Here is a 15,472-nt window from a genome sequence, read left to right as displayed (position 1 = left end):
TAGGTCTACCCCAATTGCGCATTCCAGAACTGGGGTAATAACCAAAGGAGGGTTTGGGGACCCACTGAGCCTACTGTGAGAGGGGCCTGAGCTAAATCTCCACAGATCGCCTGACCTCCATGAGCCCCCACTCTTTCTGGTGAACCACAGGAATGTTTGGGTCTCCTGGGATTAGAGCCATTTCAGAGCCATTTCAACCCTCAAGAGGTCGTATTTCCTTTTTCCCAGTGCACAATTACTCTGGTAAAAAGACCATAGGTCCCTTGGGAAGACTGGGGGGAAGTATGTTTTCAGTATATACTGGTACCCTTCCTCACGGGGACTCAGCCTCCCTCTTCATGAAAGGAGTTCTGGATCTGTAAACTGGATCAAGTCTGGAAATTGACGTGATGCTATTTTTATGACACAAGTTGGAGCTTTGTTCACTTTACCTAGAATTTTTCTGCTTATACAGAACAAGTGACAATTTAGCAGGCTTCCTACCTATTTCGCTTTTGGAAACACTACAGTCTTCCAGAATCAGACTATTCAGATTGCTGCTCTGACTCCACCAAGCTCATTATACTCGTTAGTTAGACAAAAAATTCCAAGGGATTATGCACATGGTCACCTTGCCTCTTCAAAATGTTTAATCAGGAGTATCCAAGGATGATATTTTCTGTGTCTCTGTTGCCACATCACACCATTGGCGAAGTCCATCGTGTCTAAACCTAATCAGACTAGAAAGCCAATTCCAGAAGCTCCAGAACCAATTCAGAATCCCATCCTTAAAATCATAAGATCATTAATTCATCCTTAAGAATGACTCCCGGTACCAAAGCCACTCTGGCAGAGTGATCCTCCTAAACCCCAGGTCCCACCTCGTCACTCCCTTTCTCAAAGGCAATCAATAGCTCCTCGTTAAATAGCTCTCCAATGCCTGTGGAATCAAGCCCACACTCCTAAATATGGCGGTCAGTGTGAACTCTATTAAGGGAACCCTTATCTTTTCTTCTAAAGAATCCCATGATCTAAAGAAATAAATAAGAACAGCTCATATAAATCACACACACACACACACACACAAAACATATGTATATATGGAAATTCCTACTGGTGGATTTTGCCATAAAGAGTATTTATTTTCATGGTGGTAAGTACTCAACTGAACGCCTATTTTGTGCCAGGCCCTGGGACATAGAGTGGCCCTTCTTTTCAGGAACCGACACTCTGAATTCAGGGCTAAAGGAAAAGTGGTTCAGAAATCAAATGCTCTTCTCTGATGTTCACCAGGAATTCACACACAAAACAATTAAACGATAATTTTTCATGACACCCAAGTAATACATCCATATCAGAGCAGCTGTGGAAATGCAGCTCAAAATGTATTCTTGTGAATCCACCCCATGTGACATCACTCCATGCCCTCACGGGGTCCTCTCTTAGGCTCTAAATTACTGTCTAAAGGTAATTTGGGTCTCCCTGAGCTGTCCCACAGCAGATGGCAAGAAAAAACTAAGAGCCAATAAAATACATACCGAGCGAGCATCTAGACCCTTCCAGGAAATCAAAATTCTGAAGGCAAAAATGGAACTCTTGCCTGAAAATGGGACACTCTTGCTTTTGGTCAGCATGAAGGTGGGAAGAGACCACAATTGGGGTGTTTTTGCAATTATGGGGAGACTTTGGTATCAATTTACCCACTGCAGGCAGAGGAGGATGCCATTGGTATGTCCTCTGTGTCACCAATATTAAACGCCATCCCAGCTGCAAGGAAACAAGGCATTGAGATGCAAACAACTCCGTTGAAAACACCAAACACAGGAGCCCCTGGGTGGCTCAGGCAGTTAAGCCTTGGACATCGGCTCAGGACATGATCTCACGGTTTGTGAGTTCGAGCCCCCACGTCGGGCTCTGTGCTCACAGCTCAGAGCCTGGAGCCTGTTTCGGATTCTGTGCCTTCCTCTCTCTCTGCCCCTCCCCTGCTCACGTTCTGTCTCTCTCTTTCAAAAATAAAATAAACATTAAAAAAAATGTTAAAAAGAAAGCACCAAACACAGTCCCATCTCTTTGCGTGGAAAATACATCAATATTACATGAAAAGGGATTAAAAAGAAATGTGGATTCTTCCGCCAACCACCTAAGATCACAGGATCCCAGAGGAAGACTTCTGGACGGCCCGAGCTCGGACTCCATCCCTTAAACGGCCTTTCTTCCCTTCATATCTGGGCAACAGGGGTAACATTAAATGCGGCACTGCGAGTCTTGTCACGCTATTTCATATTTTCTATTTCTTGTGTGAGCTCTAGTTCTGCCTTTAGAATGAAACTCGTTGATTTGTGTCAACTACACTCACACTAAAAAAAAAAAGCAAAACATAAAACTGCAAAAAAATAAATGTAATTAAACCCATAGTACAGATGGACATTAGGTATTGGATATCCACCCCCCCCACCCATTTTTAACTTTTTGAAAGTGACCTTTAAATAAATAAAAGCATTTTTCTCTGTTTTGCAGTGTGCAGACAGGCCCTGCCAGAGTCCTCTATTCTTGAGATGTTCTGAACCACACTCTGGAAGCAAGCAGTTACTGAAAGCAGTAGACCTGCCTTGATTTCCTTTGATGCACTGCGTGCAAGGAAGTCATGGTTTTGAAAACAAAGTAGTATTATTGCACAAAAAAATTGTTCTTAGGTCAGAAAAGTAGTATGCAGAGTGCTCCTTCTTGTTTTGTGATAAACTACCAAAAAACTGTTCTAGGAATAATGTTACTAAGTTAGCACACGCACACATATATGGAGAAAAATAAAACCCACCGAGTGCCTTGACTTGCCCTCTTGGTGTTGCCACCGAATAGAGGACATATCAGGCATGTGGTAATATCCAGCAGTTTTGTTTGTTATTTTTTTTAATGTTTATTTTTGAGAGAGAGACAAAGACAGAGTGGGAGTGGGGGGAGGGGCAGAGAGAGAGGGAGACACAGAATCAGAAGCAGGCTCCAGGCTCTGAGCTGTCAGCACAGAGCCCGATGTGGGGCTCGAACTCACGAACCGTGAGATCATGACCTGAGCTGAAATTGGACACTTAACCAACTGAGCCACCCAGGTGCCCCAGTAGTTTTAAAAGTAATAATGAATGAACATTTAAAAAAATTTTTTAGATGTTTATTTAATGTTAATTTAGATGTTTAGATGTTATTTTGGGGAGAGAAAGAGAGCGTGAGTGGGGGAGGGGCACAGAGAGAGGGAGACACAGAATCTGAAACAGGCTCCAGGCTCTGAGCTGTGAGCACAGAGCCCGACGCGGGGCTCAAACTCACGGACCGTGAGATCGTGACCTGAGCCAAAGTCAGATGCTTAACAGACTGAGCCACCTAGGGGCAACTGAATGAACATTTTAATTAATAGGAGACCATCTGCTTGAGAGTTAGCAGGATAGGGCCTTCGTCACTGACAATGTTCTCCTAGACTTTTTCTTCCTGAAGAAAGACAGTTCTGGATAAGTGACCCCCTAAACCTCCACACTTGAATAAGCTCACCTTTCTTCTTTCTAAAAGCTCAGGAAAGAGGCACAGGGACACCCAGATATTTTTGTTACCTGGCCTAAGGATACTTCTCTTATTTTCTGAACTGATTCATTTGATTCCAGGAAGAAAATAACAAAATACTCTACGACTTGAGGTCTGAATTTTGGGGTAAAGAATGTTCTCTTACTGAATTCTCTTCCTGGAACATCAAGGAGGAGTCAAGTCTAGGGGCATCACTTTCTTTCTGTTTCTTTATAAAAGAAGCAGAGTCCAAAGGAGAAGATAGGTCACAGACTAGGAGAAAATATTTGCAAAACACACATCCTGAAAAAGGACCGTTAGCCAAAATGTACAAAGAACTCTTCAAACTCAACAATCAGGAAGCACCTCATTTAAAAATGGCCAAACAAGGGGCGCCTGGGTGGTGCAGTCGGTTAAGCGTCCGACTTCAGCCAGGTCACGATCTCGCGGTCCGGGAGTTCGAGCCCCGCGTCAGGCTCTGGGCTGATGGCTCAGAGCCTGGAGCCTGTTTCCGATTCTGTGTCTCCCTCTCTCTCTGCCCCTCCCCCGTTCATGCTCTGTCTCTCTCTGTCCCAAAAATAAATAAACGTTGAAAAAAAAAATTAAAAATATATATATATATATAAATGGCCAAACACCTTTACAGACACTCACAAAAGAAGATATATATTTGCTAAATAAACATAGGAAAAGATGCTCTGCATGGTACGTCATCAGGGAAATGCTGGTGAAAACATCAAGGAGATACACGTGTAAGAGCGGTCAAAACCCAAGACACCAACGACACCAAACCCAGGTGAGGACGCAGAGTGGCAGGACCTCTCATTCACTGCTGATGGGAATGCAAACTGGTACCGCCTCTTTGGACGACTGGCAATTTCTTACGAAACCAAACGTATTCTTACTATGTGATCCAGCAATCACACTCCTTGGTGTTTATCCACAGGAGCTGAAACCTTATGTCCACATAAAAATCTGCACGCAGATGTTTATAGCAGCTTTATCGTAGCTGCCAAAACTTGGAATCAACCAGGATGTCCTTCAGTAGGTGAACGGATAAACTGTGGTGCATCCAGACAATGGAATATTATTCAGCACTAAAAAGACATGAGCCATCAATCCATGAAAAGACTTGCAAGAAACGTAAATGCAAATTACTAAGTGAAAGGAGGCAGTGTGAAAAGGCTACATAAATACTGTATGACCCAACTATTATAACATTCTGGAAAAGGCAAAACCTTACAAAAACAGAAAAAAAAAATCAGTGGTTTCCAGGGGTCAGAGTCAGGGAAAGGCTGAATGCGCAGAGCACAGAGGATTTTTTAGGGTAGTGAAACTACCTGTGTATGATACTATTATAATAGATACATGTCATTGCATTGAATGTGTAACACCAAGAGTCAGCCCAATTAAAAGTAAAGTACAATTTTAATTTACCAATCAAAAGTAAAGTACAAATTTTGGGTAACAGCAATGTGTCAATGTAGGTTATACAATTATAAAAAATGTATCAGTCTGGTGGGGTGATATTGGTAATGGAAGGAGACCAGGCACATGTAGGGGCAGAGACATGCTGGAAATCTCTGTACCTTCCTCTCTGTTTGGCTGTGAAGCCAAAACTGCTTTTAAAAAATTAAGTGTTAAACACATACAAACACACGTGTGTATGCACGCACACACACGCACACACACGCACACACATGCACACACACACATACACACACAGACGAAAGAGAAAGAGAGCTAGAACTGGGTTAGCATTGAACGAGGAGGCATTGTCACCAGCCAAGGGAGGGCAGCTTGATCTTAAAAGCCTGCAATAAATAATTTAGGCTGAAAAAAAAATATGCAATGTCATCACCTGAGAAGATGTAGCCCTGAATTTGGGTGGTTCATCATTATCAAGCCATCAGTTTAGTAAGAATAACAACTGTATAACAACAACAACAACAACAACTGAGATATCTTGAGCACCTATTATGTGCAAGCACTGTTTCAGGCAAGTTAAATACATCGAACTCACTGAATCGCCACAAAACCCTATAAAGTAGATCCTATTGTCAATCTCCACTTTGCAGACAAGGAAACCAAGGCTCGGAGAAGTGAGGCAACTTTCCCCAAATCATCCTACCAAGACTCAAACCCAGGCCACCTGACTCCAGAGTGCATGCTGCTCCTGTATCACTGCGACTGTCATTTGCGGCCAGTGCTGGGAAGGAGAATGTCAGGATACACAGTAACGACAACGAACAGTGGTTCAGGACTTACGGAGAGCTGGTTGCTTTACCAGCTTTATGTCACTTAGTCCTCACATACACACACACCAAGTATTATCACCCTCATCCACATACGGGAAACTCGGAGAATTTACGACCTGCCCAAGGTCACTAGCTGATAAATGACATACCAGTGGCCAAACCCTCGTGGCCAGACGCCAGCGCCCACCCCATCATTTCTCACACCATGCTGCCTCTCTGTGGGAAGCAGTCTATGGTACTCTAAGCAACCTACCAGGTGCCTGAAGACATGGAAAGCAGACCCACCCCATGGCGTAACCTCTTTTCCCAAGACCGTGTATGAGAGAAAGGCAGTATGGTGTAGCAGAACGAGTGTAGACTTTGAAACCAGACAGACCTGGGTTGGAATCCCAGCTCCAGCAATGATTACTGTGTAACCTAGGATATGGCTCTCCAAGCCTGTTTCCTGATGCGTACGAACAGGATGAAACTGCTCTCTAACCACCATGGTGACCACGAAGGTCAGAAGAAACAGCATGTGGAAATGCTGGTCCCTGGAGACCTTCCCATCATTCACCTCCCCGGATCCATTTCCTTGCCCGCAAAGGGGGCCCCCTGAGTGCATGGGAAGTCTTTCCTGCCCTTCTTGGGCTGAGTCATAGCACCTTCTTGGCAAACACTGAAAGCAAAATTGCACAAACACGAACTCTCCAGATTAGGACCACGTTCCCTCGACTCCCAGCATTTTCCCAGGGAGCTGTCAGGAGCCGTGACAGCTCTGTTACGAGACTGCCAGGCACCAAGGTGGCAGAGAGACCAAGGGGACATGAAATTATTACTGACATTGCCAATTTGGCCTGACAGGGACCCAGGTTTTCTGTTGAGAATACCACAAAACAAATCAATGCCGTGGGTATGTTTACATCAACTGGGGACTGTATGGTTTGGTTGGAGGCTTGGGGTCTGTTTTGGTTTTTGCCCTTATTAAAAAAAAAGAAAGAAATTTTAAAAAGCAACTAAACTGGGGCGCCTGGGTGGCTCCGTCAGTGAAGCGTCTGACTTCAGCTCAGGTCATGATCTCACAGTCCGTGGGTTCGAGCCCCACCTCGGGCTCTGTGCTGATAGCTCCGAGCCTGGAGCCTGCTTCAGATTCTGTGTCTCCCTCTCTCTCTGCCCCTCCCCCACTCACACTCTGTCTCATTCAAAAATAAATACAACATTAAAAAAAAAATTTTTTTTAATAAAAAATTAAAAAAAGCAACTAAACTTCTGTTGGTGTTTAAAAACTTTGGGTAGGGGCGCCTGGGTGGTTCAGTCGGTTGAGCGTCCAACTTCAGCTCAGGTCATGATCTTGCAGTCTGTGAGTTCGAGCCCTGCATTGGGATCTGTGCTGACAGCTCAGAGCCTGGAGCCTGTTTCAGATTCTGTGTCTCCCTCTCTCTCTGACCCTCCCCCATTCATGCTGTCTCTCTCTGTCTCAAGAATAAATAAAACGTTAAAAAAAAAATTTTTTTAAATACATAAAAATAAAAACTTTGGGAAATATTCTTGTTCCTCAAGTTACTCTTTCTGCTTGTACATACACAGCCTCTTTGGGTTCCCTAACAATCACACCTGACGCAATTTAATTATTTTCAGTGTCCCCTTAGTTACGCAGAAATGGAGAAAACAAACTTGAAAAGCTTCCAGAAATGAGTCTTTATTGCAGATATTTTCTTTATTTTAATGTCCCAATCTTATTAATAGTGGCTTTGAATCAGGGCCGGCAAACCACACAGCCCAGAGGCTACATCTGGCCCTTTGCCTTTTTTTGCAAATAAAGTTTTATTGGGACACAGTTATGTCCATGTGTTTGTGTGTTGTCTATGGCTGCTTTTGTGCTGCCAAGGCAGGGTTGAGTAGTGGTCACAGAGACTATCTGTACCTGCAAAGTTTAAAATATTTGCTCTCTGGATCTTTATAGAACATGTCTGCCAACCCTTACTTTAAAGCTAGTACCGGGGAAGAGAACCACACGAGGCATTTCATAGCACTCGTCTCTACAGTAATTACATAACCCTCTGTGTTTGTCTGTCAACGCATCATTAACACAATGCCTGTTTGTCCTGCTGTGTGTAAGTTCTTTGAGAGGCAGAGACTATGTCTGTCTGGTTCAATATTTTCTCCCCAAGGGCTGAGCACAGAGAGTGGCACACAGTATATGCAAAATAAATATTTGTTCAATGAATGAGCTAAGTTGCTAGATAGATTTTTAGTTCTTGAGGGTTAAGAACATGACTCAGAGCAAGTTCACAATAACTGTATGTTCGTTAAATAATCAATCATACGGACTTCAAGTTTAGAGAATGGATATGTTTTGCAAGACATTTAATGATCGAGGCAAATCCTTGTCTGTATTATGATCAGTCTCTTCTACGCCACGCCATTCGTGCCAACCTCTCTCTACACAAAATCCTCTGTCTCAGGCTCTGACATCTGATGCTTGGTTCTGATGTTGCTAGTCTCATTACTGATTTGCAAGGCTGGTCTTGCCTCCTGTACAATTCATCTGTGCTTCACAGTGTGATTCCCAGTGGCCTGCAGGGGCTCTGGGGGGTGTGCTCAGCCCAGCGTACATCCCCAAGGCACACGGGCAGTCAGCCCACTAACACTTACATACAAGAGAAACCAGGAGCAGGTGCCATTGGATTCTAGAAGGACACAGAGAGGACAGAGAGGAAGAGGCCTCTGGCCTACCACTCGCAAAATGTATTTGTCATTTGAATGTAGAAGATGGTGGTTTTAATACGAAGATGAGAGAAATGTGACTCTCAAAAAGGCAATGAGATTTGGAAAAAGAACCAAGAAGTTGAGATTCAGGAAGACCTAAGCAGGGATCCAAGCTCCAATACTTACTAGCTGGGTAAACTTGAGCCAATTAATTTTCTCTGAGACAAAAATATCTTAAAGGCAAAATGGATGTAAAGTGATAGCATCACAAGGGAATTGTCATAGATTTAAGGTGTCTAATAGTAACAGGTGCTATACAAGTTTTACTGCTCTTTCCCCTTCATAATTTAATGCCACAGAGAGAATGATCTTTGGAAATTTTACTTACCGAGCATTCCTTTTTTGGAACTGGACAGACACATGTCCTTCTCTGCACTGGGCAGGACAAAACTCACCACGAACACCTCCACTCCATCGGCCATCAGAGCCAAACCCAAGACGAAAAAGAGGATCCACTGGAAACGCCCGTGGCCACACTCCTCGATGATGTTCTCGTACTGGTGGGCCAACTGCTCCTCGTCTTCCAACCTCTCAGCCATCAGGTCAGCTTGGCCCCGAAGGCCATCGGCTCTGGAGGGTGCCATCTTGGCCTGCTTGGCCTTGACATCATCTGGGTGAGGGATGCCCTGGTACTCCCCCTCATAGATCTCATCCTCTTCATCGTGGCCCTCTGTAACATCACTCTGTGCATCCTCCTCTGGGTTGGACTCGTTGCCACGGTAATAGCCATCACTGGGGGCATGGCCTTCATAGTTGTCCTGGTACTTGTAGTCATCCATTGCTTAGTCCTGGGACTGCCTGGTCACCTCTCAAGCTATATCTCTCACTCCTTGGTAGAGGTTTGGACTGTTTCAATAACCATCACCCATTATATATGTAGAGGTCTAAATGTAGAATCTGTTCGTGTGACTCCTTGGGTGATTCTCCTTCTCGTCTCCCAAATAGAGCAGATGCGGGCAAAGACAAAGTAAGTATCCTTTTGCACTCAATGTCTATTGCGAGTCTTTGGAAAGTTTCAAATTCTAGTCTAGTCTCCTTCAGTGACCCAGCAGTGTTTTTGTGGGGGAGATGTTGATTAGAAATGGGGCCAGCTGTTTTCCTTGACAAGGAGCCCACAGGACTTGGCAGCGTGCTGGCTGGCCTGATTTGTTCTGCTACTGAAGGTTATGCCCTGGGAGTGCAGAGAAGGGAGAGAGCAGTGTTACAAAATGCAGAAATTCTCACAAAATACTCTCAGAATTAAACAAATATATTTACTAATGCCAGTGCTTCAGGGGTTAGGTGGAGGAAATCTTGATTAGACGTTCAGATTGGTATCGAATGAATAAGGACTGAATCAGTGAGACAAAGAGTAAGGGGAGAAAAAGCAGAGGGTCAGAGAGGCCCTTTGAAGGGTTGATGAACCTGTGAAGGGCGTCAACTCAACACAAGGGCTAAATAGAAAGCAGGCAAGGGATTCTCAATACAAGGCGATTTTGTACTACAGATTTTCTGTTAGAATTTACCAAGCCTTTGGCAACAGGGTAGGTTTCTTACATACCAGCTTCTGTTAGGAAAATGCCAGCTTTTCTAACTTTGCTATGAAGCGGCCGTATGATTTTACATCTAGAAAGGTGAGGCAAATATCCAGGACCATTTCTCCAAAGACTCAGCACTGTGGTTTGAAGGCCACTCTGACCTTGGACTTGACTTAACTAGGCAGGAAAAGCTGCTGAAGACCCAGAGCCAGAGGGCTTGAGTCTGCCACGTAAGGACTGTGTGACCATGCTCACGTCCTTCTGAGCCTCAGGTTTCTCATCTGTAAATGGGGATAATGAGAGTACCTAACTCATAAGGTTGTTCATAAAATGCTTAGCACAGTATCAGACCTGCATGGTAAACATTATTGAGGCCCTGACATTATTGTTGCTCTTTTTTTTTTTTGGTAGCCCCAATTCTAGAAACCGGGACACTGTATTGTCAGAGCCGAGTCAAATCCCTGGGGCCACCTGTTGATTCTTATGCCCCATGACTACCACACCCTGCACCAATTAAATTCTTGAATCTCAGTTCTCACAAGGTTTGGAGTCACCACTTAATGAAGCCTACTGTGTGCCAGAAACTGTGCTTAAATGTGTCACATCCCTGGGGCACCTGGGTGGCTCAGTCGGTTAAACGGCCGACTTCAGCTCAAGTCATGATCTCGCAGTTGATGAGTTCGAGCCCCGTGTCAGGCTCTGTGTTGACAGCTCAGAGCCTGGAGCCTGCTACCGATTCTGTGTCTCCCTCTCTCTCTCTCTCTGCCTGTCCCCCGCTCATGCCGTGTCTCTCTCCATCTCAAAAATAAAGATAAACATTAAAAAAAATTTTTTTTAATGTGTCACATCCCTTAGCCCTAACTCTCACAACAATCAAAACAAGAAGAAAGTATTTGTACTTTCGTTTTACAGATAAAGAAACTATGGCTCAGATGGAGTCAGGTCAAGGTCAAATAGCTAGGACCCAACGCCAGGCCCACTGACTCCCAAGGTCAGTTCTTTCCATGGTCCCTGTGCCTTCCAAATGCTATTCAGAGGGAGTGTCACATTAGATCACCCGGAGGGCTTTAGAATGCAGATTCCCAGAGCACACAGAGGGGCTGGTTCAAGTTCAGGAATCTTAATCTGCACACAGCTCCCCGGGGTGGGGGGGGCTCCCCAGCTTCTCATTGAGCAGCCCCCAGGGGTGGAGGCAAGGCCCCTCCCGCACACAGGACCCCACTTCAACTCTCCCTGGCTGCCAGACTCCTTCACTGGGGCCACCAGAAACCCACTCCCCAGCTCAACCCACCTGCTGTCATGTATATGTGCCTTCAACCTTTACAACCTTCCCTGTCCCATCTGAAATCCACATGGACCTTTCTCACCAAGCTCAGCAGATGCTACCCCACCACGGACTGCACACACTCATCCTCACCATGCTGACGGCACATCCCTGGGTGCCCCGCCCCACACCTGCCTGCCCAGCTCTTCTCACCTTCAGCCCTGGACAGACTCCAGTTCTGGAACTCATCTGACTCAAAAACAAAACATATGTCTTCTGGACGAAGCCGGAGACCAGGGGTTCTCAAACAAAGGGTGAGCCAGAATGACAGGGGCTTGAGGGACTTACTAGAAATGCAAATCCCAGGACCCCTCCTCCAAAGACTCTGAACCTGCGAAGTGGGGGGTGGTACCTGAAAATCTGCATTTTCCACAAACACCCCAAGGACTCCACCAGTGGACTGCCTTCTCAGAAAGGATCATGAGAGTTAGCAAGAAAGATTTACTAAGGACTGATTCTCACTTTATCTTTCCAGATTTTTCACCCACCCCAGTAAATAAATTTGTATTAGACCATGCTGGCCTGAACCATGTCAGAATAATATTCTAAATCTGTTTTTATTATATCCATTTAGGAACCACAGAAGGACTATAAATCGCATGTTTACAGCATGAGAGTTTTGCAAAGTGCTATAAAAAAAAAAACAGAGAAAGGATGCCAACTGCCTGAGATCTTGTGTGTTATTTCCATCCTGGGGGCTCTGCAAAAATGTCATGAACCAGAAACGATAGATTTGCAATTCTAAAAGTACACGTGGGAACTGTCTCGAGGGGCACAGGTCCTGGACTCGTGTTTTGCAGAAAGACGCAGATCTTCCTCAAAGCTGATTCCACTCATCTGATCCAGGGAAATGAGCTGCTGTGAGTGACTAGTGCAGAAGAGTAGGGAGGAATCCCTGTCAGGTGTTGTGGGTTGTTTTCTCTTCCATTGAGAAATGCCAAGTTATTTTTCCAGCAAAGCATTTTCTAGAGAATACAACCATCAATCACTTTCAGTGCGATGGGCGGAAACGTGATCCCCCAAGAAGGTGCACCAAAGCCATAAACCCCAGTACTTCAGAATGTGACCTTATTTGGAAATATGGTCTTTATAGAAGTAATTGGGTCAAGATGAGGTCATTAGGGTGGGCTCTAATCCAGTATGACTGGTGTGACCTTATAAAGAAGGGAAATGTGGACTCAGAGACCCATCTGAAGAGAGAGATGAGGTCAAGACACAGGGAGCGTGCCATCCATAAGCCAAGGAATGCCTGAGGCTAACAGAGAAGCCTGGAACAGTCTCCCTCACTGGCTTTGGAAGGAACCAACCCTGATTGTGGATTTCTAGCCTTCAGACCCATGAGACAGTGAATTTCTTTAAGCCACCCAAGTTGTTGAACTTGGTTATGGCAGCTCCAGTAAACTAAGACATTCAACACCATTGACAAGCCAAGCGTTTATCAACTGAAGAACAATAATAAAATAACCACAAGAGCAACCATTCACTGAAAAGCAATACCTCATTTATTCTCACAGCCAACAGTGAAGCAAGATTATTCTCTCCATTTCATGTAGGATGAAAGCCAAGTCTTCAAGGAAATTAAAGAATGTGTCCAAATAAACACAGAGAACCAGCATCAAGAATTGGATTTGAAGTTCACAAAGAGCCTTAAGGATGATGTACAAGGTGGAAGACACTGGACTCCAAAGATACAAGTTCAAGGTCACACGCTGAGTTGCCTGCAGAGCTAAGAGTGACATCAAGCTTCTGACTCACAGGTTGGGCTTCAGGTGCCTATCCCCCACAAACATCCCCAGGATCTTTGGTGCTTGAGGCATTGTGATAGATACCGACCTGACCTGAGCCCCATTCTCAAGAGGTCTGCTCCTCATGAAAGAGTCAGATAAAACAACACAAAGCATCATACAGTAATAAAAATGACAATCTTAATTATTAACAATATTATCTTTTATTTATTGAATACTTGCCTCGTGGCTTTGTGCCCAGGTGCTATGCTAAGTGTATCATGTGCTTTAGGACTTTTAACCAGGACAACAACCCAATGAGGCAAGGATTATTATTATACTCATTTCAAGACTGATGCTAAAAACATCATGATTGTAGGCTCTCCCAAGGAGTTCAGAAGAGGGACGGGTCCTCGTGGGCTGGAAGTGCTGAAATAGCATCCTGGGGACTTCCAAGGGCAGGAAAGGGCTCAAAGAAGCCAGCAATTGAGAGGAAGGCACTTCAGGCTGGGAAATAAGGATCAGCAAAGTCATGGAGAACAACTTGGCTTAGCTTGTCTGGGCAGCAAAGAAGCATGTGCCCACAGCAGATGATGCATGAAGGAAAACTTACAGGAGACACAGTGGGGAAGAAAAGAGCTGTCGATCTGAATGCCCTGCTCAGGGACTGGGAATTTTCCATTGAGCGAAGGGAGCCATGACAGTTGCTGAAGTGACCACAGCAGCATATCACACAAAGCAGGGATCTAGAATGATCTCCCTGGTGGGGATATGCGGCCTAGTTTTTAAGATAAAACCTAGGGATGACAAAACTAAGTAGAAGTGTGTGTGTGTGTGTGTGTGTGTGTGTGTGTGTGTGTGTGTATGGTTGGTAATAATCCAAAGGTGAGATTAAGCCCAGAAAAAGATGGTAGCCATGGGACTGGAAGAGAAGGAAGGACACAAGGAGACTCCCACAGGAGAACACGTGTACATTTCCTGTCAGCTGAGAAGGAGAAAGCGAGGTGACCAGGACAGTGGTGACTCCAGGGGGGCAAACTCTGGACTGGAAATCTTTCCAGAATCCTCCGGTTGCTGTATAATTAAAACAACAACAACAAAAATCTTTTGACTTCTTTCAAACTGCCTTTGCCGGGGGGAGGTGAAAGGGGGGTATATGCAACAGGGTGGTTCAAGAGCACAAACTCGGAGTCATAAGGCGCCAGGTTCAAGTCCTGACTCCGCCATTTCCTCTGACCTGAGCGCAAGCTATTAACCATCTGTGTCTCAATTTTTTTATCTGTAAAATGGTTGTGATAAAAAATACCCACATGAGAAAATCCATGAAGAAGGCTTAGCATGCTGCCTGGCACAGATGTGACTGATACAAATCTGATCTGATTTTCATTGTCGTTGTTGTCATTATGATCATTATCTGACTGCGCCTTGACAATTAACATGGAGCCAGGATCTCAGCTTGAGCCCAGCCTAGCTCTGCTTGAGATGTGGGGTCCATCTGGGCCAGGCTGGGGAATCAAGTGCAGATAAAAACAAAGTGACATTTAGTTTCTCAAGAAAACCACTGCCTCTCAAGAACATGCCAACTCCAACATTGTCAGCCTCTCCCCTCACCTCTCACATTCTACAAACCTCTGAGTCTGTGCTGTTTGATTCAGCATCACTGTGTGGTAAACACTTGTTCATAATTAAATATCACAGAGAACAAAGCTAAAAATAATATTATAATAAAGTGATGTAATGCTTCCCAAAATGTGTGCTGTAGAAAGTTAGGCATTTAATACACTCATTTCAGAGGGGAAAAAAAAGAGAATTCTAAGAGCAAATAAGTTTAGGAAACATGGCATTCTGTTCTGGAGATTCAAACTGCATATTTCTATATTAAGTGCTGTGAAAGACCTGAATAAAAACCTATCTAACACCGCAATGAGATTTACCACACACCCAACAGAACAGCTCCCATCAACAGATAGACAATAGCAAGGGTTGGCAGGGATGTGGTGAACTGGAACCCTCATATGTTGCTGCAAGGAATGAAAAATGGTTCAGCTCCTTTGGAAAACAGTTTAGCAGTTTCTTAAAATGTTAAGCATGCTCTTACAAAATAACCCAGTGATTCCACCCTAAGAATCTACCCGAGAGAAAAACAACAACAACAACATATGCCCACCCCTGGAAAGCTGGGAACACTTATTGGCCCCCTTGGCAGGAATCAGCAGCAGCTGTATCTTCTGTTACAAATGGCCTTGATGGGAAATTCTCCCCAGTGAGTCAGGACTGAAGAAAATGGCGGATAATCTGGACCAGAAGGACCAGTACCCCAATACATGAGCTAGACTAGGGTACTCCTGAAACTATTTGGCTTAAATGTAAGGGGAA

General features: G+C 44.6%; 1 protein-coding gene across 4 annotated transcripts in view; it reads right to left on the bottom strand.

Moving 5' to 3' along the window:
- The window catches only part of SV2B (synaptic vesicle glycoprotein 2B), a 215,177-nt gene that overhangs the window by 71,387 nt on the left and 128,318 nt on the right, over nt 1–15,472 (bottom strand). For 3 of the 4 annotated variants that reach the window (XM_047864207.1, XM_047864205.1, XM_047864206.1), the window contains exon 2: nt 8,860–9,702. In XM_047864207.1, coding sequence (XP_047720163.1) covers nt 8,860–9,310 — 451 coding nt within the window. In that variant the 5' untranslated portion in view covers nt 9,311–9,702. Of the gene's footprint in view, nt 1–8,859; nt 9,703–14,406; nt 14,426–15,472 lie in introns of those variants that run through there. The other variant, XM_047864208.1, reaches the window with a different exon arrangement.

The sequence above is a fragment of the Prionailurus viverrinus genome, chromosome B3, assembly GCF_022837055.1.
Source record: "Prionailurus viverrinus isolate Anna chromosome B3, UM_Priviv_1.0, whole genome shotgun sequence".
Classification (NCBI taxonomy): Eukaryota; Metazoa; Chordata; class Mammalia; order Carnivora; family Felidae; genus Prionailurus; species Prionailurus viverrinus.
Note: the sequence above shows the minus strand (reverse complement) of the source record. Positions and strands in the feature narration are given on the sequence as shown.